General features: G+C 36.9%; 1 protein-coding gene and 1 long non-coding RNA gene across 2 annotated transcripts in view; one reads left to right on the top strand and one right to left on the bottom strand.

Annotated features, from left to right (window-relative positions):
• The window catches only part of SHISAL2B (shisa like 2B), a 30563-nt gene extending 23742 nt beyond the window's left edge, over positions 1-6821 (top strand). Inside the window, exon 3 of the mRNA XM_027863373.1 lies at positions 6670-6821. Within this exon, the coding sequence (XP_027719174.1) occupies positions 6670-6821 (152 nt within the window). The remainder of the gene's footprint in view (positions 1-6669) is intronic.
• Positions 6822-15627: 8806 nt separating this feature from the next.
• LOC114044233 lies at positions 15628-23695 on the bottom strand. The gene is made up of 2 exons (XR_003569194.1): positions 23659-23695; positions 15628-17190 (listed from the first exon to the last, which is right to left on the bottom strand). It is a non-coding gene; the product is annotated as an uncharacterized LOC114044233 (long non-coding RNA).
• Positions 23696-25465: the final 1770 nt, after the last annotated feature.

Below are 25465 nucleotides of genomic sequence, written 5' to 3'. Positions count from 1 at the left end.
TACATAAAGATTCAGGATGGTGTGAATGAAGATAGGAGGATATGAAAAGATTTTAGAAAATCTGTGATTTCATAGCTATGAGTACTCCCTCCACTAATGCAGGTTACAACCTTTCCCTGCCTTAGAGGATATTTTTTGTGAGTTGCTATAACCAGACATCTACCTTCTCCTACACACTCACAAATCATCAACTGATGGCTAATGATATAGTAATGAATTTAGCTGGTCCTAAGATAATATTGTTGGACAGTACTTAAGGCTTTCCCAGATGGATAAAACCAGCTAGAATTTGCATTCCATTGGCCTAGCCTTCAAGAGTCCAAGGTCAGTCTCATCCCTTAATAAAGTTTAGTTAACCCCTCTGAGAGATTATCCCAATTTGTACTTGCAGGTCAGATCCCTACAAAAGCAGTTACTATCTGGGGTATTGTAGGTCTAGACTACTAATACTATTAGCTCCTATGCCCCCACTGCTGTCCTTCCCATTAGCAATCATCCAGTAGACACAATTAGCTTTTAGCCAAAACTCTTACTCAAATAGAATAGCAAGAGTAGTAGTTACAAAAAATTCCCATTATAAAACTGGGATACTCTCCCATAAATGCACACAGAGTTCATTGTAAGAGTGGGTTTGAACTTAATCATATTGGTAGGGTGGCACCCATGTAGGATACACATGTGGCAAAGGCTATACACAACGCCTGGTATTGCAGGGCCTGGGAGTCTTGCTCACTTTCCGGGGTCCACATGTAGTGCCTTTGCTGGACAAAGTGCTGGTCTCCCAAAGTTTACTTCTAACTATGGTATATAACTCTCTTCTCATCTGCTAGGAATCACTCTCCTGGAAGATGCTTTCTCTCTCAGGTCTCATTCTTTATCTGCATCTATCTGGAGTGTGGCTCTACTCCCTGCTGGATGCAGTGTCTCATATTGCTCTGGTAGTTCTGATTCAAAGCTGGATGGTTGATGTTGGTGGGATGAGAAGAGAGAAATCTCCTTGCTCTTCTCACTCTCCCCACTTCTCCCTTTCCTGCAGGGGTCTCTTTGTGGCTTGCAGTGGCTTCAAAACTCAGACAGCCAGATGAGTCATCTCCTTCTGGGCATGGTTCTGTGACATATCATGACAAACGAGGTGTGGGAAGGGACTCACATATCTTCTCCCTTACAGAAGAATCAGAGGAGTACTTTAGTGAGCAGCTAATGAAAGAAAATTTAGCTCTAGTTTTGCCTGATGACAAGGGAATAAGACCTGTAAGATGCCTTTAGTCCCAATAATACATGAAAATTTTGGTGAGAGGATATTGAGTAGGAAGGTTTTTAGGGTTATATATGTGCTTCTTGAAGAATGACTCTAAAAGTGAATGTAATCAGAAAAAAAGATGAACAAAATCATAGCAATTTTAAGAAGGAGAGCACTGGCCACATTTCTGTTGATGATAGGTCAAAAGATGTTGCCAGCTTACTTATTGACCTGAATTTAAACATGCACAATTAAAAAAAAAACAGCCAAAAGGTAAAAAAGATTGAAGGAAGGCTAAGGTTGATATATGAACACCAGATTTAAGAAGAACACAATGAAAAAGAGGAAATGGAATTATTGGTTCTAGGCAATCTCCAGAATGGAAAGAAAAGGAAATAAACAAATGCTTATTCATGTGTAACACGTCTTTGAGGAATTAAAGTGCATCATATGTGTCTTTATTAATAATAATAATAATAGCTAGCATTTATATAGGGATTTAAAGTTAACAAAGAGCTTTATAAATATTGTCTCATTTTATCTTCTCAACAACCGTGGAAAGTAGATTCCATTTACAGATGAGAAAACGGAGGCAAGTGGAGATGAAGTGATTTGCCCAGCTACTAAGTGTCTGATTTTGAAGTTTTCCTGATTTCTGGCTCAGTGCTCTATCCACTGTGCCAGCTAGCTGCCTCTTTGCTTCAGAATATATCCATGCAATCTCATTATGATCAAGAAAAGAGCAAGTAGCATTATCCCTAGTTTGCATATCAGGTAATCAGCTTTCTATCTAAATAAAGAAAAGCCAGAACTGAGGCTCATAATCTTTTCCTTATCAGTTTTATTTCCTTTTCTCCTCCTGTATTACTGGAGGGAAAGCAGTGACTTTTGAATAACGTCTATTATTTCCATGCTCCAGATTGTAAATGTCTTTTTTTCTCATCATGTGTACCTAGTATAATTTATTGGTGGGGTATAAACAGAAGGCCCTTTTGTACTAATTCGAGAAAGACAGTGAACACTATTTGTTTTGATTGACTAACCAAATCAAGTCAGTTTGGTGTTTAAAATCTGAATTTTCCCTCATGGTCTGAAAAATTAGGGGAATTGCTCTAATAAACAGGTCTAATTAGTTGTGTCCTCTCTCATGTTTAAAAGAATGAGCCACAGGGGACCTCACTATTTTCAAAAGAAAGAGAAAATCCAATGCCATAGCATTAGAATAAAATTTTGCAAACCTATAGAGTTCAGTGGGAAGGAGGCAGATTAAATGATAAATTATTTTAATTGCTTCTAGAATAAATATAAGAGAAATCAGAGTAGTTGGAATGTAGATAAATTACAGAGAACACCCAAATTAACTGAGTTAGGAAATAGCTGATAGTTTTTATCTATTAGGGAGTTGAATATGATTGGGCAAAACATGGCTTTTTGAAAGTCAAAGGAAACATGACTCTACACATGTCAGGATTAGCAAAATAGGAGGAGACCTAACCAACTGCTGACTTCTGAGGAGCATTATTTAAAGCAATTAAAGTACAGATCTTCATTTTTTTTTACAAGTGTTTCAGACACTTATCTTCACTAGGCCCAAAATAGTAATCAATTATATTTTGTTTCCTTGGCCTTTCAAACAAAGCTATATTTATGTTTTAAAACTGCCTCCTTGATTAATGTAATGATACTGAAAAAGGGTAAACAGAGAAACAAAACAAACTATAAAGTAACATAAACTTTCTCCTCAATTGTGTACCACAGAAATTATAATACTTTCACATACACTATATATATATATATATATAGATAGATAGATAGATAGATAATACTCACAATATAATAATGTATGTATAATACAATAAAGGGACTATGATATATAGTCCAGGTCTGATTCAGGTGGGTCTGGTGTTTCAACTTTGGAACTGAAACAAAATGAGATGTCTGCAAACCATCTAACAGTTAACAAACCATCTCCAGTTGTCTTGATGAATATCTAGCCACTGGACCCAGATGGTTCTGGAGGAGAAAGTGAGGCTGGCAACCTTGCGCAGTCCTCCCTCACTCAAATGAAAATCAATTGTAAGTCATGTCATCATCTCCCTGATGTCATGGTCCTCTTCAAAAATGAAGGACAAAAACCACCACCACAATGACAATTAACACAACGAGCATCACTTAGCCATAACAGGGAAAAGATACTCAGCAAGGACACAGCATTGATTCAGTTGAGTGCTGTTGCATTGCTTCTGTTTTGACCATACTGGAGCACTACTGAAGCTTAAGGGGGAGGAATAATCAATGCCTTGAGCCTTAATCTCAGTTTCCTAAGTCAATTAAGCCTCAAAGCTGGCTTTTAATACGTTTTAAGGAAAAACTACCTTAGCCTACATGGTAGATATTGTTCCTACCACACTGGTCAAAAGAACATAGAAATTGTCTCTTCCACCAAGCACTTGATCTCCTTGCCAATCATGGAAACATGGCAACCCAGGGTAACGATGGTTTATCTTATGAACTCATTTGCATAATATTAGGTGGGAGGATGTTGGAAGGATGGATGTTACAACAAATATCTCATAAAACAGATGTGTTCATGTCTCTTTATCATGTTAAAATTACAAAGAAAAATCTACAGTTTAAAACTCTTGTATAAGACCATATAGGGCTCAGTGGTTAGAGTGCTGGGCCTGGAATCTTCATGAGTTTAAATTCAGCCTCAGACACTTACTAGCTGTGTGACCCTGGGCAAGTCACTTAACCCTGTTTGCCTCAGTTCCTTGTCCGTAAAATGAGCTGGAGAAGGAAATGGCAAACCTCTCCAGAATCTTTGCCAAGAAAACTCCAAACAGGGTCATGAAGAGTCAGGCATGACTGAAATGACTGAACAACAAATAGGATCATATATTCAGAACTGAAAGGAACAGTAGAGTTTATTTAGTCCAACATCTTCATTTTTGCAAATGAAGAAACTGAAGCCCAAGGAAGTTAAATAACTTACAAAATATCACAGTAGTGGCAGGGATAAGATTTGAACCCAGGTCTTCTGATTTTACTTTACTACACTGCCTGGAGTGCATGTCTCAGGAACTAAAATACTTAACAGCTAAATTATATTCTAACACCAAGGGATGTTCATCCCATTTTTCTAATAAGAATGAAAAATTTGCCAGTTTGTCCAAATTCCTTGCCAGCCACTCCTCACAATAAAAGGTAGTAAAATGAATGAAACTAGTCATCTTTCATACCCATACAGGCTGAATGGGCAAGAAGCTATTGTTCAGGCTGGTGGACACATTCTACCTTGTCAAATAAAGTTCCACTTAGGGAGTTACTGTACTCCATCTCTGCCCCATTTCCCAATTCATTGTCTAGTGGGCAGCTTGCTGGACATAAACCTTTCCAAACTGAGTTTGACTGGTCCTCAGATGACAGACAGTCTATTCCAAGGTCTAAACTCAATAACTTTCCAGTTTGATAGAATTTGATATAGCATATGCTTTTGTATTAGAAAATCCAGGATGACTTCTGTTCCATGATGAGGTATAATAGGATTTTAGTGGCAAACAAGATGTTAAAGGTACAAAATGACAGTAATTTATCAGCACCACTGGAAAAGTTCTGAAGAAAAGTAATGGATTGAAACTCTTCTTTGTAGATCATTGGCTTTATACTTGGAAACTTTTTCATGTTAGAAAAGTAGCTACTATCAAGCATATTTGTTAAAAAGAATAGTTTCAGGCCCAACTTTTAATGAGTGAATATCTACATCATGAGTGCTCTGCTTCTGATCCAGCTTTGTGGCACAGTAGATAGAGCAGTCAGGAAGACCTGAGTTCAAATCTGGCCCTAGACACTTACTAGCTGTGGTACTCTGGGCAAATCACTTCACCTCTGTTTGCCTCAGTCTCCACATCCATGAAATGGGGATAATAAAGCACCTACCTCTAATGATTTTTGTGAAGATCAAATGAGACAATAATTGAAGAGTGTTTAGCACAGTGCCTGGCACATAGTTGTTGTTGTTGTTTGTCCTTCATTCTCAGCGAGGACCTTGGTATCACAGAAATGTTAGCTGTTATAGCTATTGTTATTCTGCTTCCATTGGTTGGTAGTCTCAGTTTGTCTATATGCAGTGACTGAAGGAGATGGTGAGTCACTGTACTTAGTTCTGGTGTTAACGGTTTTACTGGTTAAGTCATGTCACCTTTCTAGGGCTCAGTTTCATCCATAAAATGAAGCAATTGGATTATAAATGTGCACCATTACTAAATTACAAAAATTATGGAGTATGGCACAACCAATGCATTCTTTTTGCTGGTCTTCATAAATAGCGCTCATCTTGATTATGACTCTGGTCAAGATGAATAGACTGGTTGCACTATGTACTTCCCCCCCCCCCCAATGGAGATATAGCCTTAGTATAAGTGTCAAATATCAATTAGGCCTGGGAATTGTGAAGGAGAGGTAGATTGGCATAGTAGAAAGTGTACAAGGGGCAGCTAGGTGTCTCAGTGAATAGAGAGCACTGGCCCTGAAGTCAGGAGGACCTGAGTTCAAAACCGGCCTCAGACACATAACACTCGCTAGCTGTGTAACTCTGGGCAAGTCACTTGACCCCATTTACCTCACCAAAAAAAAAAAAAAAAAAAAGAAATGTACAGAACTCTGAATAAAGCTTGGTTCGAGTCCTAGCTCTGGCACCTACCAGCTGTGTGACTTCAAGCAAACCTCTTTAAACTTCTCTAAGCCTGTTAACCTCATCTGTAAAATGGGGCTAACCATACTTGTGCTGTTCACTGCTCAGGGCTGTTTTGTTAGCTAAAGTGCTGTAGAAGTGTGATTTATTAATACCTGCTGATCTAGTATGTGTTTCTGTCATAGAATCATGGAGGCAGAAAGTATGAATGAAAATTAATTCAGTGTTGCTGTTGTATGTTGGGGAGGGAGGGAGAGAAGGAAGGAGCAACATTTATTGGGCTTCTATTATGTGCCAGGGATTGTGCCACATGCTTTACAAGTGTTATCTCATTTGATCCTCCCAACAACCCTGGGAGGTAGGTGCTATTATTATCCCCACTTTACAGTTAAAGAAACCGAGGCAGGCAGTAGTTAAATGACTTGCGCAGGGTCACACAGCAAGTGTGAGGATGCAATTGAATTCTAATCTTCCTGACTCTAGGACTAGCATTCTGTTCTGTACCACTGTCTCTTTTCACTTTCATCAAAAAAAAATTTTTTTTAACTTTCAGGAAAGAATTAATTATATCTCATTCACAGCATTGGAAGTGATTTCTAGCATAATACTTTTACTTTAAAAAATGTTGCTCCTCCAGGAAAAATGATTCCACCATTCAAATTTAGCAAAAATTCAAAAACCTAACTTTATATAATAATGTTCTATAGTTATTTGTGTTTTGTGTATTTATTTACAGGTGACTCAAATAGAAAAGCCAAAGCTACTAATTCAAGTGCGGTTTCAAATTCAACAAAGGAAACATCATGTGATGCAGATGAGATCATTCAAGAAAAGCTGATGGATATGACAAACCAACATCGCTCATTCGCTAAAAATACTGCATTTTAGGAATTTGGTGGAAGGACGAGAGTGAAAACAGTATGTATTTTAGGTATCTTCGCAATTTCAGATGCAATTTTTCAGCAAGACAACAGTGACATAAAGTCACACACACGTGCACACACATACACACACACACACCCCTGCATCACATTTCGCAAATAATCTAGTTGCTTTTTGAGCAACTGAAATTTTCATGACTCAAATGCCTTGCTCAAGGATGTGGCGTTAGATATAATAGGGAATTAGGTTAATGAGGTACTTTGGTAGAAATACAGTTAAATTTCCACACAAATGATGAAAATATCTATTAGTCTACTACAGTATAAGAAAAAGGCATAAGAAGGTTTGTGCCATGTTGTGAGTGTTTGATAATTCAAATAATTCAAACTTCAAATTTAATTGTCTTGGAGCCTCTTTTAATAAGAAATGGTACTTTGTTTATAATTACACATGAGGTAAGATAAACAAAGTATATTTCCTGGTTCCAGTCCCTTGAGGATTCTCAGACCAATCTATGTTTAGTAAGCTTTTTTTCTTAACCCATTTTCCCATTAAAATAAAGAGGTCCATATACATTAGGTTCATGTGCCAAAAGCCCTGTGTTTCCTTTATCTAATTACAATGGTTTCCATGGTAAGTAATAGGAGTTTCAGGTTATTCAGTGGAGAGGGGACTAATTCTGGAGTCACAGAAGCTGGGTTCCCCATCTGTGGTGCTTATTACCTGTATGACCTTGGCCAAGTAATTTATAAGCTCCCTCCACCTCAGTTTCCTTATCTGTAAAATGAGGCATTAGGCTAATAGGCCTCTGAAATACTTTCCTGGGCTGGCTCTCTGACCCTAATTTGGTACAACAAGTTATTTCCACTGCTTCTCATTAAATAATTCTGTAATCCTACTCTATAGACAATAGGACATAAATTAGTATAGTATTTCAGCTTTCTGATTTGTTTTTCGTGTAACATGTTAATATTAGAAATGTTGTTAATAAAGTTGTTAAAGTATCATCATAAAGTTATCTATTTTTCCTTAATTGTGTGATTTCAAAGATGTTAATTCTGAATTGTGATCTCAGTTTGTCCAGTTATGAACTTATAATGGAAATAAATGGGGTAATAGGATTCAATTTATAGCAAATTTTACTTGGGCATGTTTTTCTCTTAAGTGAGGTAGACATTTATTTTGACCTTTTTGCCAAGACTCAGTTTACAAAAGAAAAGATTTACTACTCTGCATAGGCAAAACCCCAGAGATAGGTGGGCATTATTTACCAAGCTCTGCCAAAATTCCTAATAAAAAACCTGAGCAAATCTTATACACCATCAATGCAATAGCTCATGAGCTAAAGTTAGAGTTAAAATAAATGCACTGAACTACCTATCAAGTTCAAAGAAATAGTTCAAATTTGTTTCAGTTTAAAATTCAAAATTGCTTTTTAATAGTGCATGAAAGTCTGAAAGTAGAAAAATTCCCATTACAAGAATGACATTTTGTTTGAATGTACTGAGAACTTGGTATTCATTTTTATGAAGGGTGAAAATTTATGGCAATTATTTATAATATTGCCGCGGACACATTGTGAATTGATTTTTAAGCTTTTAGGATAAAAATCCAGAAGAGTGGTTATTTTAATAGTTACAGCCAGATATTATCTCTGAGGGATATTTGGGTCGAGGAACAGGTTAGTTAAGATACTGGTATGGTTTTATTTTGTATGTAGTAACTATGTTACATAGATTATTGAGACAAAGCTTAAAGATCTGGCAGCTTGAGCCAATAAGAGTTATTTTCAAAGAGTTATATTCATGGAAAAGATACCATGTCAAATAAAGCACAACTGTGTAATTCCAATGTTTCACATAGCCTTGATAAATACTCAATATATTTTGTTGTTTTTATCTGCTAAAGTCATTATATGGTTTTGAATTAGGTTTCTTCCTGGTTTCATTATTTAGTAATAAGACAGAAGTCTTAGAAAGAAGAAAAAAAGGTAAAAATGAGAAAACAAAAATAAGCAAATAGAATTTGATATGGCATAAATCCTCTATGTTATTTAGTTAGGGCAATTTCTTCTAAATTGGAATAAACTATATTGTGATTATGTTTAAAAAATAAACTTAATTTTTTGGGGCAAATTTTCTACATGTATCTTTAATTTTTTGTTAAATGATGTAATTTTTTACAATGATCTATGGACTGTATTTGTTGTTTTAAGTATGCATATAGACTTGTTTTGTTCGTTCCCAGTTACTGAAGCTTTTAGATTTACAAAAAGATCTGAGATCATGGAATTTCTATGTGATGAAAATGTGTAATGGATTAAGGAGTGCCAGTGAGACTTCTTAAGCAACAGGTGGGATGGGAGAAAAGGAAGGAAGCAGGTATTAGGTCTGCCTATCTGGAAGCAAATTCTTTACCTCAAGTCCAGGGACCTCAAGAGTTAATCTTGATGCGTTCCCCTTTTAAAAGACCGTGTCTCCTTTTCTATCTAGATGAAGATGAATCCGTGTATGTGCCTATGTGTGAACACTTGCAAAGTGATTCCAGTTAAGTACTGAAATATCTACATATTGGATAAAATGCCATTTTGGTGATAGTCATATTTGTATAATCTTCAGAATTTTTATTATTACTGAATGATAGTAACTTATTTGAAATAGCATATAATTTTTTATTTATATTCTATTAAATGAGTCAACATTTTGAAGAAAGAAACTGCAGCTCCAACCCCCTAAACTTTATTGATAAAGAAACTGATGACCAGTGAGATGAAGTGATTTGCCCTAAGTCATAAGGCTAGTTAATAGGAGAATCTAGGTCTCCTGGAGCTCTTTCCAATGCATTTTCTGCCACATCACACTGCAGAAGAATATTTGTTCACTTTCTGTTATGATAAACTGATAAAAGTAGAAACGAGAATGACAACTTGTATTGCTGTTGAATGGGTATTCAATTCTTAAAGCAAGTCCTGGGTTCACTACAGAAGAAAATTAATCAGAATTTATACCTGAAACCAGGAAAAGGACTGCATAATGAAAAAACAAATAAAATTGATAAAGCACAGACTTAGAAGCAATTAACTAAAGCTCATGGAGCATCTAAAAAAAAAAAGCTGTGGGCAGCTAGGTGGTACAGTGGATAGAGAGCCAGGCCTGGAGTCAGGAAGACTCATCTTCCTGAATTCAAATCTGGCCTCAGACACACTTGCTGTGTGACCCTGGGGTTGTCTCTTAACCCTGTTTGTCTGAATTTCCTCATCTATAAAATGAGCTAGAGAAGGAAATAGTAAACCACTCCAGTATCTTTGCCAAGAAAACTCCAAATGGAGTCACGAAGAGTTGAACACGACTGAAACCATTGAACAACAATAATATGGTCAGTGAAGAAATGGTATTAGGTATTATATATACCTTTGGCTGACCTGACTAAAACCTTTGTTAGTGTTGTTTTATGTATGAAGTTTGATCAATATGTGATCATCTATTAGAAAATGAGTCTAATTTGTTCATTTATTTAATGTAACAATATAAGATAAACAAACTACATTTGGAATCAAGTGAAGGTTTGAAATAATCATGTCAATAACTGGGTACATTTTATCCTTTGCTCTAAGATCACTATTATAAAGGTCAACCACACCAGAAATTCAATGTGACGAGTCCATAATTTTATGTGTAGCAGCTTACATTCAATTTGTAATTTTAGAAATTTCAGGCAAGAGTAAAACAAGAAAAAAGTCAAGGATCTGAGAGCTAGACACACATTTCTTACACTTTAAAACTTGTGTGTCTAACCTCCAGTTAAGAAATTGTTTTGCCTATGAATAATACTTCCCTGAATCTACCCTCTTATTCCTTCTCTTCTGCTAGTGAACTGTATTTTGCACCCAACTGTGTGCATATTCTTCCCTCCACTCCTTCCACCCTTTCTTCCTTGAACAAACTTTATATTTTCCTACTTGCAGACACTGATTATGTGAAATAACTTCTCCTGATCTTTTCTTCTCCCCTAGTGTATTCCTTTCCCTCTCCCTTCCTTCTTTTATAACCATCAAAAACAACAAAAGTACTCCCAGACTCTTTGTCTTATTTAACTCCCTCTATGAACCCTGGTAACAAGATTTCGAGGGTCATTTATGCCATCTCCCCTTATCAGAACGTAAACATTTCATCCTTGTTAAATCTCTTATGATTGCTCATTTCGATGTATTTTGTTTCTCAACTCCCATGTTTGTATTTCAAAGTTTCCATTAACTTCTGGCATTTTCATTGAGAATGGCTGGGAATCTTCTATTTCATTAAAAGTCTCTTCTTGCCCCTCCCCATTCCCTTGTTAGGCTAATAGTTAGTTTTTCTGGGTAAGTTATTCTTACTTGTAAACACAGCCTATATATTTTGTCTTTTGAATACCATATCCCAAATTCTCTATTCCTTTATATAATGATGGCCACTAAGTTGTGTGCCAACCTAAATGTGGTGCCTTGAATTCTTTCTTTCTGGTGTTGTGTCAATCATTTTAGGGTTTCTTTTAGGAGGTGATTCTTGGATTCTTTCTTTTTTCACTTTGCCCTCTGCTTCTAAAAGATCTGAGCATTTTTCTCTCATGCTTTAATATGTTCATGGGTTTGAGGCAATCCAAATGCTTCTTAAATTATCTTTCCTTGATGTTTTTCAGGTCATTGTTTTTGATATGAGGTATCTTACTTTTTTTTCTATTTTTTTCAGGGTTTTGACTTTGTTTTAATATTTGTTGCCTCATGTATTTGATGCATTCTAATTTTTTTATTTTTAACTAACTTATTTTGATTTATCAACAATCAATTCCATATGCTTTTGAGTTAAAAATTTTTCTCCCCTTCCTCCCCACCACCCTCCTCAAGTCGGAGCACAATCTGATATAGGCTACACATACACATTCTTATTAAACATATTTTCACATTAGTGATGTTGTAAGTAAGAATTAGAACCAATAGGAGGAACCACCAGGAGGAGGAAACAAAATTTAACAGAAGAAAAAAAAGTAGCAAATAGTATGCTTCGATCTGCATTCAAACTCCATAGTTCTTTCTTTGGATATGGATAGCATTTTCCATCATGAGGCCTTTGGAGATGTCTTAGATCCTTGTATTGCCAGGAAGGGTTAAGTTTATCAATATTAGTCATCACACAATATGGCTGTTATTGTGTACAATGTTCTCTTGATTCTGCTTATTTCACTCAGCATCAGACCACACAAGTCTTTCCAGGTTTTTCTGAAGTCAGCCTGTTCATCATTTCTTATAGTACAACAGTATTCCATTATATTCATATACCACAACTTGTTCAGCCATTTCTCAATTGATGGGCATCCTCTCAATTTCCAATTCTTTGCCACCACAAAAAGAGCTGCTATGAATATTTTTGTACATGTGTGTCCTTTTCCCATTTGTATGATCTCTCTGGGATACAGCCCTAGAAGTGCTATTGCTGGATCAAAGAGAATGCATATTTTTATAGCCTTTTGGGCATAGTTCCAAATTGCTCTCCAAAATGGTTGGATCATTTCACAACTCCACTAGCAATGCATTAGTGTTCCAATTTTCCCACATCTTCTCCAACATTTATCATTTTCTTGTTTTGTCATCTTGGCCAATCTGATAGGTGTGATGTGATACCTCAGAGTTGTTTTGATTTGCATTTCTCTAATCAATAGTAATTTACAGAATTTTTTCATATGACTATAGATGGCCTTAATTTCTTCATCTGAGAACGCCTGTTCATATCCTTTGACCATTTATCAATTGGGGAATGACCTGTATTTTTATAAATTTGACTTAATTCTCTATATATTCTAGAAATGAGGCCCTTATCAGAGAGACTGGTTGTAAAAATTCTTTCCCAATTTTCTACCTTCCTTCTAATCTTAGTTGCATTGGCTTTGTTTGTGCAAAAACTTTTCAATTTAATGTATCAACGTTATCCATTTTGCTTTTCGTAATGTTCTCTATCTACTGTTTGGTCATGAATTCTTCTGTTCTCCATAAATTTGATAAGTAAACTATTCTTTGCTCTCCCAGTTTGCTTACAGTATCAGCCTTTATATCTAAATCATGAACCCATTTTGACTTTATTTTGGTATATGGTGTGAGATTTTGATCAATGCCTAGTTTCTGCCATACTCTTTTCCAGTTTTCCCAGCAGTTTTTTTCAAAGAATGGGTTCTTATCCCAGAAGCTGGGGTCTTCGGGTTTATCAAATAATAGATTACTATAGTCATTGACTACTGTGTCTTGCATACTTAACCTATTCCATTCACCACTCTATTTCTTAACCAGTACCAAGCAGTTTTGATGATTGTTGCTTTATAATACAATTTAAGATCTGGAATGGCTAGGCCACCTTCCCCTGCATTTCTTTTCATTAGTTCCCTTGATATTCTGGACCTTTTGTTCTTCCAAATGAATCTTGTTATTATTTTTTCTAACTCTATAAAACAATTTTTTGGTAGTTTGATTGGCATGGCACTGAATAAGTAAATTTGCTTAGGTCGAATTGTCATTTTTATTATATTAGCTCAGTCTACCCATGAGCAACTGACATTTTTCCAATTATTTAGATCTGACTTTATTTGTGTGAAAAGTGTGTTGTAATTGTGTTCATATAGTTCCTGGGTTTGTTTCAGGAGGTAGACTCCTAAATATTTTACAACATCTACAGTAAGTTTAAATGGAATTTCTCTTTCTATCTCTTGCTGTTGGGCTTTGTTGGTAATATAAGGAATGCTGATGATTCATGTGGGTTTATTTTACAGCTTGCAACTTTGCTAAAGTTGTTTATTATTTCAAGTAGTTTTTTTACTTGATTCTCTAGGATTCTCTAAGTATATCATCATGCCATCTGCAAAGAGTGATATCTTTGTTTCTTCTTTGCCTATTCTAATACCTTCACTTTCTTTTTCTTCTCTTATTGATAAAGCTAATGTTTCCAGTATGATACTGAACAACAGTGGTGATAATGGACATCCGTGTTTAACCCCTGATCATATTGGAAATGCTTCTAGCTTGTCCCCATTACATATGATGGTGCATTCTAATTTTAAGACTCTTTTGCTTAGGTAAGATTTTTGCAATGTTTGTGTTAAACTGTTAATTCTCTTTCCAAATCATTCATTTAAAGGTCTTATTTCTTTCCCAATTCTTTCATCTAGCACTTTCACTTCATTCATAAAACCATTTTAAACTTTTTTTTTCAGTTGTTACAGTATTTCTTTTGGGAATTCTAATTGATCTTGTGCACAAACTGTTTTTCTTTGAGGCTTTGCTTCTACTTGTTTTAGAGTCATTCTCTTTTTGTTTGGGGCATTCTGGTCACTCAAATAGCTTTTTAATGATAGGATTCTTTTTGTTTGTCCATTGTTCCAGTCTTATTTCCCCAAATGGACTTGCATTAGGGTCAGGCTCTGTACCCTTTTGGAGAGAATGTCTGGTGCTTGGTTGTTTTGTATTCTCTTGGGTCTCATTGCTGCTTTCACCAGGTAATGAATGTTGCATTTTTCAAGGACCCCATAGGCATCTCAGGCTGGGAACCTGTCAGTTTTCAGTGCTCCCAAAATGACAGCGAGATCTGACTGCTGCCCTCCTGACTGAGCTTTACAAGCGCTTGCCCCTGGTTTGGGTCTGAGTAACACAACGGTGGGCTTGCTCTTAGTTGGAGCTCCAGCAGACTGCTACTAAACACAATCACCATCAGGTAGCTGAAAGACACTAAGTTCAGAGCAACAAAACTGCAGACACTCCCTTAATCTGAGCTTCCTACACTATTTATCCTGCTATAGCCTTCAACCTGAGGTGGGGACTGGGTCTGAGATCTTGCTCCACTCCTGGGGTCAGAGCCCCATAGCTGCTACTCACTTATGTTCCTGCACCACACCCAGAACACAGCTTCGTGCCTAGGACTACTCTTTGCCCTGGTTAGCTATCCCCCTAGGTATAGGTCTCTTCAGACTGCATTGCATCTGAGACCTAGCTCTAGAGTCTACCTAGACCTACCAGTCGGGATCTTTTCCTGCTCCCCGCATAGCTGGATCCAGGACCTCTTCTTGCCCTTGTAAACAGTCCTAAACCCCATTTCATTCCCTACACTCCTCCATGCAGCTAGACCCCATCCCAATGCGATAGTCCTCTGCTCCTCAACATGAACCTGGACTAGAAAAAATGACTCACTCTATTGCTCCTTTTTATTTCCCAATCAGGCTTTAGCATGCATTTTCTAGGTCTCTGTGGAGTATTTGTGGAGGGAAATTGTGCTATAATACTTCCAATTTACTTTGTCATCTTGGCTAGTCTTTTCCAGGCACTGTCTAAACTATTTAAAAAACTGAATCTCTTTCTCAGTGAAGCTGGGAATGACTAATTTGTAGGAATGAAGGTTGAACAAAAAATTGACTTGGACTGACAACTGCTGAATTGTCATTGTCAAGGTAATCGAGGAGAAGCTGAAGGTGCTTAAGTCTCCACGGCCACCCAACTGGAAGAAACACATATGAGGGTGTGGCATCATGGAAATTCAGGGCATGGATATAAGGTAAAAATACCTTCAAATATAAAAAAAAAAGGCTAGAAAAGGTAAAAAGTCATTTCCATTCAGGCAATATGAATGAAAAGGGCACAGTAAGATACCCTCTCAAACACAGATCCTTTTATCTTCAGTACTGTTGACTGAACTTATCTGAAGTCAGAACTCTCATCTGAGGCAGCTCTAGGAACCGTTGGTCATGTGCTCAGGATATAAGGCTAGCTGGCAACAGGTCAATAAGTTGGCATTACAAATGCTGATACAATCTGATAAATCTTTAATTTATTGATCATAACCACAAAGAATGTTGGCCATTATTAAAGAAAAAAAATATAGGACAGGTTATCTAAGTCTGCTAGTTTATAACTGGGAATGCTCAAACATATAATTTTTATTTGAAAAATGTAAGGTCATAGCCAATGAAGACAAATTATTTCTAATAATACTCTGTAGCTTTTAATTTTCCAAACAGATGGCAGGGTCAAGATCTTCAGTCTTTCTTCATCGATAACTTAATTAAAACTATTTTATGCATCTGCTAAAGATTATGACAAAGTAAAAATCAAATTCCTTCTTCTGCCCCAACTGGCCACTTAAGAAAGCATGAGAATTAATGTCAAATGTTTCAAAAGCATTTAAAAATTATTTGACAAAATACAGTATATAATTTCAAATTTATAAAAATTTCTGTACTACTCTAATAGTAACAAGCATCATAAAATTTTGATATTTTATCTGATTGAAAAAAAAAAACCCTAATGAAGGTTCCATCTTCCCCCAGAATACAGATGTTGATATCTGAGGTATCACTTTTAAATATGCCAATGTGGCACATCTACAAAACCATACAGCTGTCACTGCTAAAAATACTGATCAACAGAATATTATCTTTAAGTCTTAAGTAGAGCAGCAATGCTAGGAATAAATGCTCAAAATAGACTGGTCTTTAAAGAGAAAAAAAAATACTACAACTACTAGGGGGAAAAACCCACACTAGGCAGTTACTAAGAACTTTTTTTCATATAAGAGTAAAACTTGGAACAAGGCTCCTGCATTTAGTACTTTTCTGTACATTCCATTTCTCTAAAGAAAAAAGACCCATAAGGCAATGTTATTCCTGTCTAACATTCAAAAAGCCTGGTCCTATAAAAACAATATATTATTACTTACATAATAGAATATAAGGCTACTTGATTTTGCTGTGGTTTTTTTGGGAAGATGCTGAATGTCTGGAAGGATCTGCTTCCCAAAGAAATGTTTCACTTCCTAGATTTGCTCCCTGGGAAGGTGGACAGACATTTGGTAATAGCATCGACAATCAGGTAGGCTACTTGTACAGATAGTTCTTTCTTTGTCTTTCGTGATGACACTTTACAATAAATTTCTAAAGCAATGCTAATAGCAAAGAAAAACATATTAAGGAGAATGAATAAGATATGTCCCTAACAAGACTGACTCCTAAACTTTATAATAATCCTTAGTACTTCATAGTCACAACCCAGGTAGGTCAAGAGCGGTGTTGGCCTTGTACATGGAGGAATGCTTGCTTGGAAGGTGTGAGTTTAATACAAAGCATAATTACTGAAGCAAATCTCTTAAATATAAAATGTCAGCAGAACGAGTGGATGTCTCAGTTACTACTAGAAGAGTCTGAACTATCAGAAGATGAAGAATGTTTTTCCTTTTTTCGCTTCTTTTTCTCCTTTTTGTGATGTTTTCCTTTTTTTGTTTTGCTTTTTTTCTCCCTTTTCTTTTCCTTCTTCTGGGATTTCTGTTTCTTTTGTTTTGAAGTATCTTCTTCAGTAGAACTAGATGAATCAGACCTATGGATATGATAAGCATTGGTTATCAAATCAATGGCTGACAGAGAAACCTGAACAAGAATTTATATTCATTTTAGAGAAAGCAGCAAAATATAAACTTCTCAGCTCCAATTTATCAACATATTTTAAACCTAGTGAGGTAAAATCATCTAATTGTAATTTTCATTTTTCATTCTTATAACTAACCTTATGATATAAAAACTTAAAAAAAGCTTAATTTAAGTAGCAATTATCATTTGTCATTATATATTTATCTAATTCATTTGCACAAAAATAAACTCACTACAAAATTAGTATATTTCCCTAAGAGACAGGGAGATAGTTACAGGCATGAGACTGGATTTGATTCCACTGGTCTAAGACAGTGGTGTCAAACTCAAATAGAAAACGGGGGCCTGAAACCGTAATTAAGGCTCCTGTGGATGCATATTGACTTAGAAAACTACACATTAATGTTGCCTATGTTTGATTGTGTTTTTTATTTATTATGTTAAATATTTCCCAATTACATTTTAATCTCATCTGAGCTACAGCACTTAGGAGCATTATCTGATGCCTCTGGTTTACAGAACTCCTAAGTGAGGAAACTTTCTCTTATTGAGGCTGTTCAGCACCTTCTCTGGAAATTATAATCTCAGAGAGTTATCTAGAGCATTGAGATGTTAAGGGACTTGCCCAGGATCACACAGCCAGTATGTGTGAGAGGCAGACAAAATTTGAACCCAGGTCTTTTTGGATGAGGGTGGCTCACTAATTGAATTACATGAACAGTTATAATTTTACATGAATAAGGGTGGCTCAAGGATGAAAATAAATGATACATTTTTTTAAATGTCCCTTAAGTTAAATAAAAGTATGGATCTCTTTGGCTAAGAGGTGATACAGAATAGCAGACACATTTCAATACAGTTTTCATTACCTACTTAAATACTCTATACAGACAGTTGCAAATTCAACTTTACATAAAGAATTTTGAAAGAAATCAAATCCCTCCAAGTGAAAGCAGAATAACAGATGAGTGGACAGACCACCACTGCCACTGCCATGTTGGTTTGAGACCTCTAGTGCTGAAAGGGGAGACCTTTGCCTTGTTCTGCACACCTGCCTGAGTATCCAGCCCCTACATATCTGTCTTCCATTCATGCTCAAGTACCACCAGTCTGTCCTCAGCTTCCATGTACCACTCTGTGTCACCCATCCTCTCCTGTCTGTGTCCGTGGCTGGGTCCACATGTCTGCCCCCTGTGTCTTCTTCCTCTCAGTTCCAGCCAGGTGACCATGTGGCTGGCTGGTCATATGTGTTTCTCCTCCCACTCTTGTTTCTCTGTCCCTGGCCCCCACATATCCTTGAACTGTGTGCTGGACCCCTCCCTCTATGGACATGCGACTCTTTCCTGCCTCCCCCTTCCTCACTTCCCCACCTCTGTGGGCAAATTAACACTATGTAAAAATCACTTTAAGTAGAGGTCTGCAGAACAGCTCATTTATGTAAAGAGAACTGTATTTATGAAGCAAGACCTTGCAACCCCTTGCTTTATTTTTTCTGTTCAATATTATTTTCAAATTAGTAGAAAATAATGAATTAGAGCAGGTTCCCTAAACTTCACACCCTTACATAAAAACCAAGGCTTCAAAACTGAATATAAAGCTATGCAACATGTTACCTTTTCCTGGCTCTCAAATGACATGGGACAAGATTGCAAAAAGTTCTCTCTCTCCCCAGCCTCACACACACATCTCAATAAGTTAATGAACTATAGTGAAACATGAAACAAAAATGGAAAACTTGAAATAGGCAAATAACTCAACAAAAAATCAATGTCAAACCCCAAAACCACTCTTAAAATACATAAGATAAAACCTAGATACATAAAGAAAATACTGTTCTCTAACGAACAAGTTCTAGGCCCTGTCTCTGTTTTAACTGTTTAGGGTGAACAGAGATGGACAAACCTTTAGGTTTCAGGTTTGAGAGGTGCCTAGAAACTGGAACCTACACGAGAATGACAGCATTTTTTTCTATATGGAAAAATGTACTTTTGTGTTTTTAACAGATATCCCTACCTAGATATTTTATTTGCACAACGCTTGATATCCTAGAATTTCTCCTACATCTAAACAACCTTATTAATAATATTTTTTTTTAGAAAGGTGTGTGTGTGTGTGTGTGTGTGTGTGTGTGTGTGTGTGTGTGTGTGTGCCTGTGTGTATAGGGGAATGATGGGTCTTCCCCTTATCACCTTTACCTTGAGATAATTACACTGGATCTTTGCATTCCAGATCAGTGGTATCAAACTCAAATACAATAGGATCCCTACTGGCTGCATTTTGACTTAGAAACCACAAATTAACACAATCTATGTTGTATTTTTATTTATTTTGTTAAATAGTTCCCAATTACATTTCAATCTGTTTCCTACTGCACTGGGGAGTTTTGCAGAACTTTAACACCTCTGTTGTAGATGAACTTTGGCATTCTCACTTTATACTGTTTCTTCTACTGCAATAGCAGTATGGGAAGAAAAAGTAAAGGACGATAAAAGGTCAATTTTGGACCACAGGTGATCACAATCTCATCCCTTTACATCTCTCCTCTGGGACCTTGTTCCCTCATTTCTCCCTTTTCTCTATAACATCTTCAATTGTGCCCTACTGGTTCCTTTCCCCTCTGTCATCAAACATTTTTAGGTCTCTACTACTTTGAAAAGGCCTCATTTGACCCTTGTGTCTTTTCTAGCTACCATTCTATTCCCTTTCTTCCTTTTACTGACAAATTTCTAGAGCGGTCCACCTCTGCTTCCTATCATTACTATTATTTTTACCATCACCTTTCTACTCTTCTCTCCACAAATCTCTCTATAGAATCCATTTGGTTCTGCCCCTCCTAAAATAACCAATAATATTCTTTCTTCTCTTTCCGCTAAATTTCTGCAGCTTTTGATCCTAATGGCCACCTTCTCCTTGAAATGATCTACTCCTGTCACAGTCTATTATCCTAGTTCTTCTGTTACCTTTGACTCCTTTTTCTCCTTCTCCAGCTTCCATTTCTTTCCCTGCCTCTGAACAGTGACTGCTCCCAGATTCTGTCCCTTGTCCTCTATCATATACTAATTTTTTATTACTTTTCTATTTTTTATTTTTTTTATCACTTTTGATTACTGTTCTTCATTATTCTCAAAAGCTAACTAGGCACTAAATACTATTCATTCTTTGTGATCTCTCTTCCATTGGCTCCTTCCCTATCATGGAATATAAAACTTCATTGTTAGATATTTTGCAAATATATTTCTTTATGTTAGCACAGAAGCAGACTCATAGATCTAGAGCTGGAAAGGACCTCAGAGGGTGATTAAGTGATTTACCCAAAATCTTAACATACACTAGTTCAGAATTCTGAGTTATCATTTTACATTAGCTTTGTGATGAAAATTTTTATAAAAAATTTGCAGTGTCAAGATTTGTGGACTTAGAAAAACACAAACATTATAAATATAATTCTTAAAATTCATGATGCTCTCTGTATGTTAGAATCTAGAGCCGAAATAATGGATTAAATGGGTGAAACACATGATAAAAACTGTTTTAAAATATACACAAAATTACTTTTACTCTACTATGAACGAGTCTATGTTAAGCAATTAAGGAAGAAAGGTTCCTTTTTTAGAGGCCAACAACATTAAATAAAATTAATCACAGTGATTAATACTCTACGCTGAGGCATGATGGCCTTTTCTCAATCCTCATTCTCCTTAATTTCCCTCCAGCCTTTGACACTGTTGATTACCCTCTTCTTTTTTCTATATACTCTCTTCTTTCTAGGTTTCTGTGATACTAATCTATCCTGGTTCTCCTCCTGTCTATCCGACGGCTCCTTTTCAGGTTCCTTTGCTGGATCTTGGTCCAGGTTACTCCTGCTAATGGAAGATATTTCCTAGGGCTCTGCCCTTGTCCTTCTTCTCTTTTCCCACATACGATTTCACTTGGTGATCTCATGAGCTTCCATAGTTTCAATGAGTATCTCTATGCTGATGATTCTCAGATCTACTCATCCAACCCAAACTCTTATCTGATCTCCACTCACATCTCCAACTGCCTATCATCTCTAAGTGGATGTTTTGAAGATATCTTAAACTCAACAAGTCCAAAACAGAACTCATTATTTTCCCCACTCAAAACCTCCTCCCTTCCCAAACTTCCCTATTACCATTGAGAATACTACGATTCAGGGGTAGCTAGGTGGCACAGTGGATAGAGCACCGGCCCTGGAGTCAGGAAGACCTGAGTTCAAATCCGGCCTCAGACACATAACACTTACTAGCTGTGTGATTCTGGGCAAGTCACTTAACCCCAACTGCCTCACCTTAAAAAAAAAGAAATACTACCCTTCTCCCAGTTAATCAAAGCTTACAACCTAGCTGTCCTCATTAATTTCTATTTCCCCGCCTCTTCCTCCAATATCCAATCAGTGATTGTCCTGTCATTTCATCTTTGTATCATCTCTTACATATGCCCTCTTCTTTACTCTAACACTACTACCGCTTTGGTGTGGGCCCTCCTAACCTTAGGTCTAGACTATTCCAATAGCTTACTGGTAGGTCTCCTTGCCTCAAATCTCTCTATAATGTCAGTATATCCTCTACTTAGCTGTCAAATTAATCTTCCTAAAGCACAGATCTAACTATGTCACCTCCCTGCCGCCCCACCTCCTCTTTCAACAAACTCCCAGTCACCTCTAGTATTACATATAAAATCTTGCTTGGCATTCAAAACCCTTCACAACTTGACCCCTTCCTAACTTTCCAGTCTTCTTTACCCTATATGGTTCCTCTCCCCCCCCCAACCCTGTTCTTTGCCATTCAGTGACACTGGTCTCCTTGATGTTCCTTACACAATGCACTCCCATCTTCAGGATCTAGGCATATTCAAGGTAGCCCTCATGTTTGGAATACTCTCTCCTCTGCCTTGCCCTCTTTGTCTTCCTTCAAGTCCCAGCTAAAATCCTATCTTCTATAGGAAGTCTTTTCCAATTCCCTTTAGTGCGAGTGCCTTCCTGATGTTGGTTATTTTCAACTTATCCTGCTTGTTTGTACATAGTTGTTTGCATACTGTCTCCCTCATTAGACTGTGAGCTCCTTGAGAACAAGAACTGTCTATTGTCTTTCTTAGCACAGTGCCTGACACATGGTGGATGCTTAATAGACACTTACTAACTGACACTATTTCACTGATGTGGGTAAACACTCAAGCTTTTAGAAAACCTTTCCAACATCTCAGCCTAGGTAATTCTTGTCTTGTTTTTACATAAACACTAAGGAGTGGTGCATTAGAAAGGGTGCTAGATTCAGAGTAAGTGGACACCAACTCTGTTATTTGCTACCTCTATCCCAGGCAAGTCATAAGCTCTCTGGACTTCAAGTTCCTCAAATATAAAATGAGTAGGGTGAACTGGATGATCTTTTAAGGTCCCTTTCACTTTTAAATCTGTAACTCCTTTTTTGGGGGGGGAAGGGATGGAAGTTGAGATAAGAGTAGTGAAACATGAATCCTCAATAATGTTTTCTATGTCATTTATTTAATGGAAATTGGTAACAGGTTATAACCTATTAAATGCCCCAAATAATTAATAGTCAAAATTCATAGAGAGATCAACAGTGACAAAGGTCCTGAAAGACATGGACGGATTTTCAGTATGCTACTCAAGCACAAGCACATCTAGGATGCAGCGCGGGGTCTAGAGTCAGGAAGACTCATCTTTCTGAGTTCAAATCTGGTCTTAGACATTAACTAGCTGTTTGACCCTGGACAATTCACTTAACCCTGTTGACTTCAGTTCCTTCATCTGTAAAATGAGCTGGAGAAGGAAATGGCAAACTTCCAGTATCTCTGCCAAGAAAATTTCAAATAGAGTCATGAAGAATTGGACATGACTGAAAATGATTGAACATTTAAGCCCAAGAGGGATATATCACAGTTTTTTAGAAAAATAAATGACTTCTTCCAAGACAATGGTATTTTGAAGATGTAGACATATATTTTGACATTCATCTTAGTGGGCACACAAATATGAGAGAAAAAATGATCAGAAAGACTTGGGACATTACATTGTTTTGTTTGATTAAAGGTCTATATAACGTTTTAAATTTCAGTTAACTCTAGAGTATAACTGGAGAGAGATTAATTTAAGAAAATTTAAAAGGCAGCTACCACTCATAATTTTGTCAAGTGTGTTAGTCTTTGGTTATCAAATGCCAACGAATGAGATGTTTTATATCATTTTTGATTCTTGAACTCTCTCTCTAGCAATCCTGGTTTTGTTAACGAATGATACAAATAATTCAGGAGAGTGTGACTATTGTCCTAGACCCTATTCCAACAATTGGTAAATCTATTTAAATAAATCAATTTAAAACTTTCAAATAAATTCCAGAAAATCTTATTCTTCTGTTCTATTTATAAGATTAAAGGGTACCTTTTTCTTTTCTTTTTCAATTTAAGTTTCTCTTTGTTTTTTCTTTTCTGTTTTTTCTTTTCCTCTTCCTCATTTGTATCTGTGGAAATAAAAAGATCAGGTCATCATACCACACATTAATCTAAGGCATATTAATAGCATTTTAAATGAGGAGGCTTTTTACACCTGGTAGAGAAAAATAAGTATAGTGGACGAAAGGAAAGAAAATGTTTGTAAGACCTATTAAATAAAAAAATAAATAAACCAGTGAAAAATATTCAGAATTCAAACAACAAGTATTAAATAGATTTCTATCATGTGCCAGGCATTGTGCTAGACATGGGTTACCAAGATAAAAATGAAACAGTCCCTGCCCCCAGGGAGTTCACATCATCTATCAGATGAAACATTACGTGCACGTGTAAGTATATACAAAGTAAAAGCAAGGCAATTTGGGGGAGGAAGGCATTGGCAGTATCGGTTAACGGTGTCATTAAGAAGGAAGCACTGGAGCTGAGTTCTGAAGGCAGCTAGGGATGCTAAAAGGTGGACAAGGGTGGGAGGTGAGGGGGGAATGACATGGACAAAAGCACACAGACAGGAGGTGGGATGTCACCTGTGAGGAATATCAACAAGGCCAGTGTGGCTGGAACAAAGACCATGTGAAGGGGAGCAATGTGTAATGAGCCTAGAACCAGGTTGTGGAAGGCTTTAAATGCTAAAACAGAATCTGCTTTTGATTTCAGAAAAAACAGGGAGCCCCTGGAGTTTATGGGCAGGGGTGTCACGTGGTTGGACCTATTCTTTACCAATATCATTTTGGCAATTATGTGGAGAATGGAATGGAGGGAAGAGAACTGAGTCAACGTGACCAATTAGGAGGACATCATAATAGTCCAGGTGAGCAGTGAGGAGGGTCTAAACTAGAGTAGTTTGCATGTGAGTGGAGGAAAGGAGACAGATGCAAGATGGTGTGGAAGCAGAATCATTGATACTTGGCATGTTAAGATGCATATAAAGTGAGGAAAAATGAAGCATTGTAGATGCTTCTGTGAGTGTACCCAGCTGGGCTAGGATTGAGAATAAAGACACATACGCGACGACAGTCTTTGCTCCTAAGGAGCCTACGATCTTCAGGTGGTGATGGGAAATACAATATATTTGCAGATGAGTGAATGCAGTGTGTATCTATAATAAATACACAGTGATTGGAATGGGATGCCTAACAAGTAGGGGGAATCAGGAAGGATTCCTTTCCTCATCTTCTGAAGGATATGGTATTTGAACTGAGCCCTGAAGGGAAAAAGGAATTCTAAGGGATAGAAATGAAGGCAGAGACCTTTCCAGCCATGGAGTGAGAGATAGACTGTCTTATTTAGAGGAACAACAAGTAGGATGGTTTGGTTAAATCACTGAATGTTTGGGGGCACCAATTTATAGTCAGCCTGGAAAGACAGGCTGGAACCATACTATAAAGGCTTTTAAATGCCAAACAGAGGAGTTTTCATATCATGCTAATGGCTATGAGGAGCTGATGAAACTTTCTGAGTGTATGTGTGTAGGGAGTTGGGGGGGGCAGTGTGTGTTGCATAATGAGACAAGTACTCTAGGAGTATCAATTTGGTAGCTGTGTAAAGAATGGACTGGAGAGGGTAAAGATACCAAGAGGAAGCTGGTAGTCTAGGCAAGAGGTGATGAGGGCCTAGATTAAGGTGGCTGTGGTGTGAATAGAGAAGGGGGAATAGACGTGAGAGATTCTGAGAAGACAGAAATGAAAGGTCTTGGTACCTGATTGGATATGAGGGCATGAATGAGAATAAAGAACTAA

Source organism: Vombatus ursinus, unplaced genomic scaffold (assembly GCF_900497805.2).
Source record: "Vombatus ursinus unplaced genomic scaffold, bare-nosed wombat genome assembly UNPS02014772.1, whole genome shotgun sequence".
In the NCBI taxonomy this organism is placed as follows: Eukaryota; Metazoa; Chordata; class Mammalia; order Diprotodontia; family Vombatidae; genus Vombatus; species Vombatus ursinus.
This window is presented reverse-complemented; position numbering and strand designations above follow the sequence as displayed.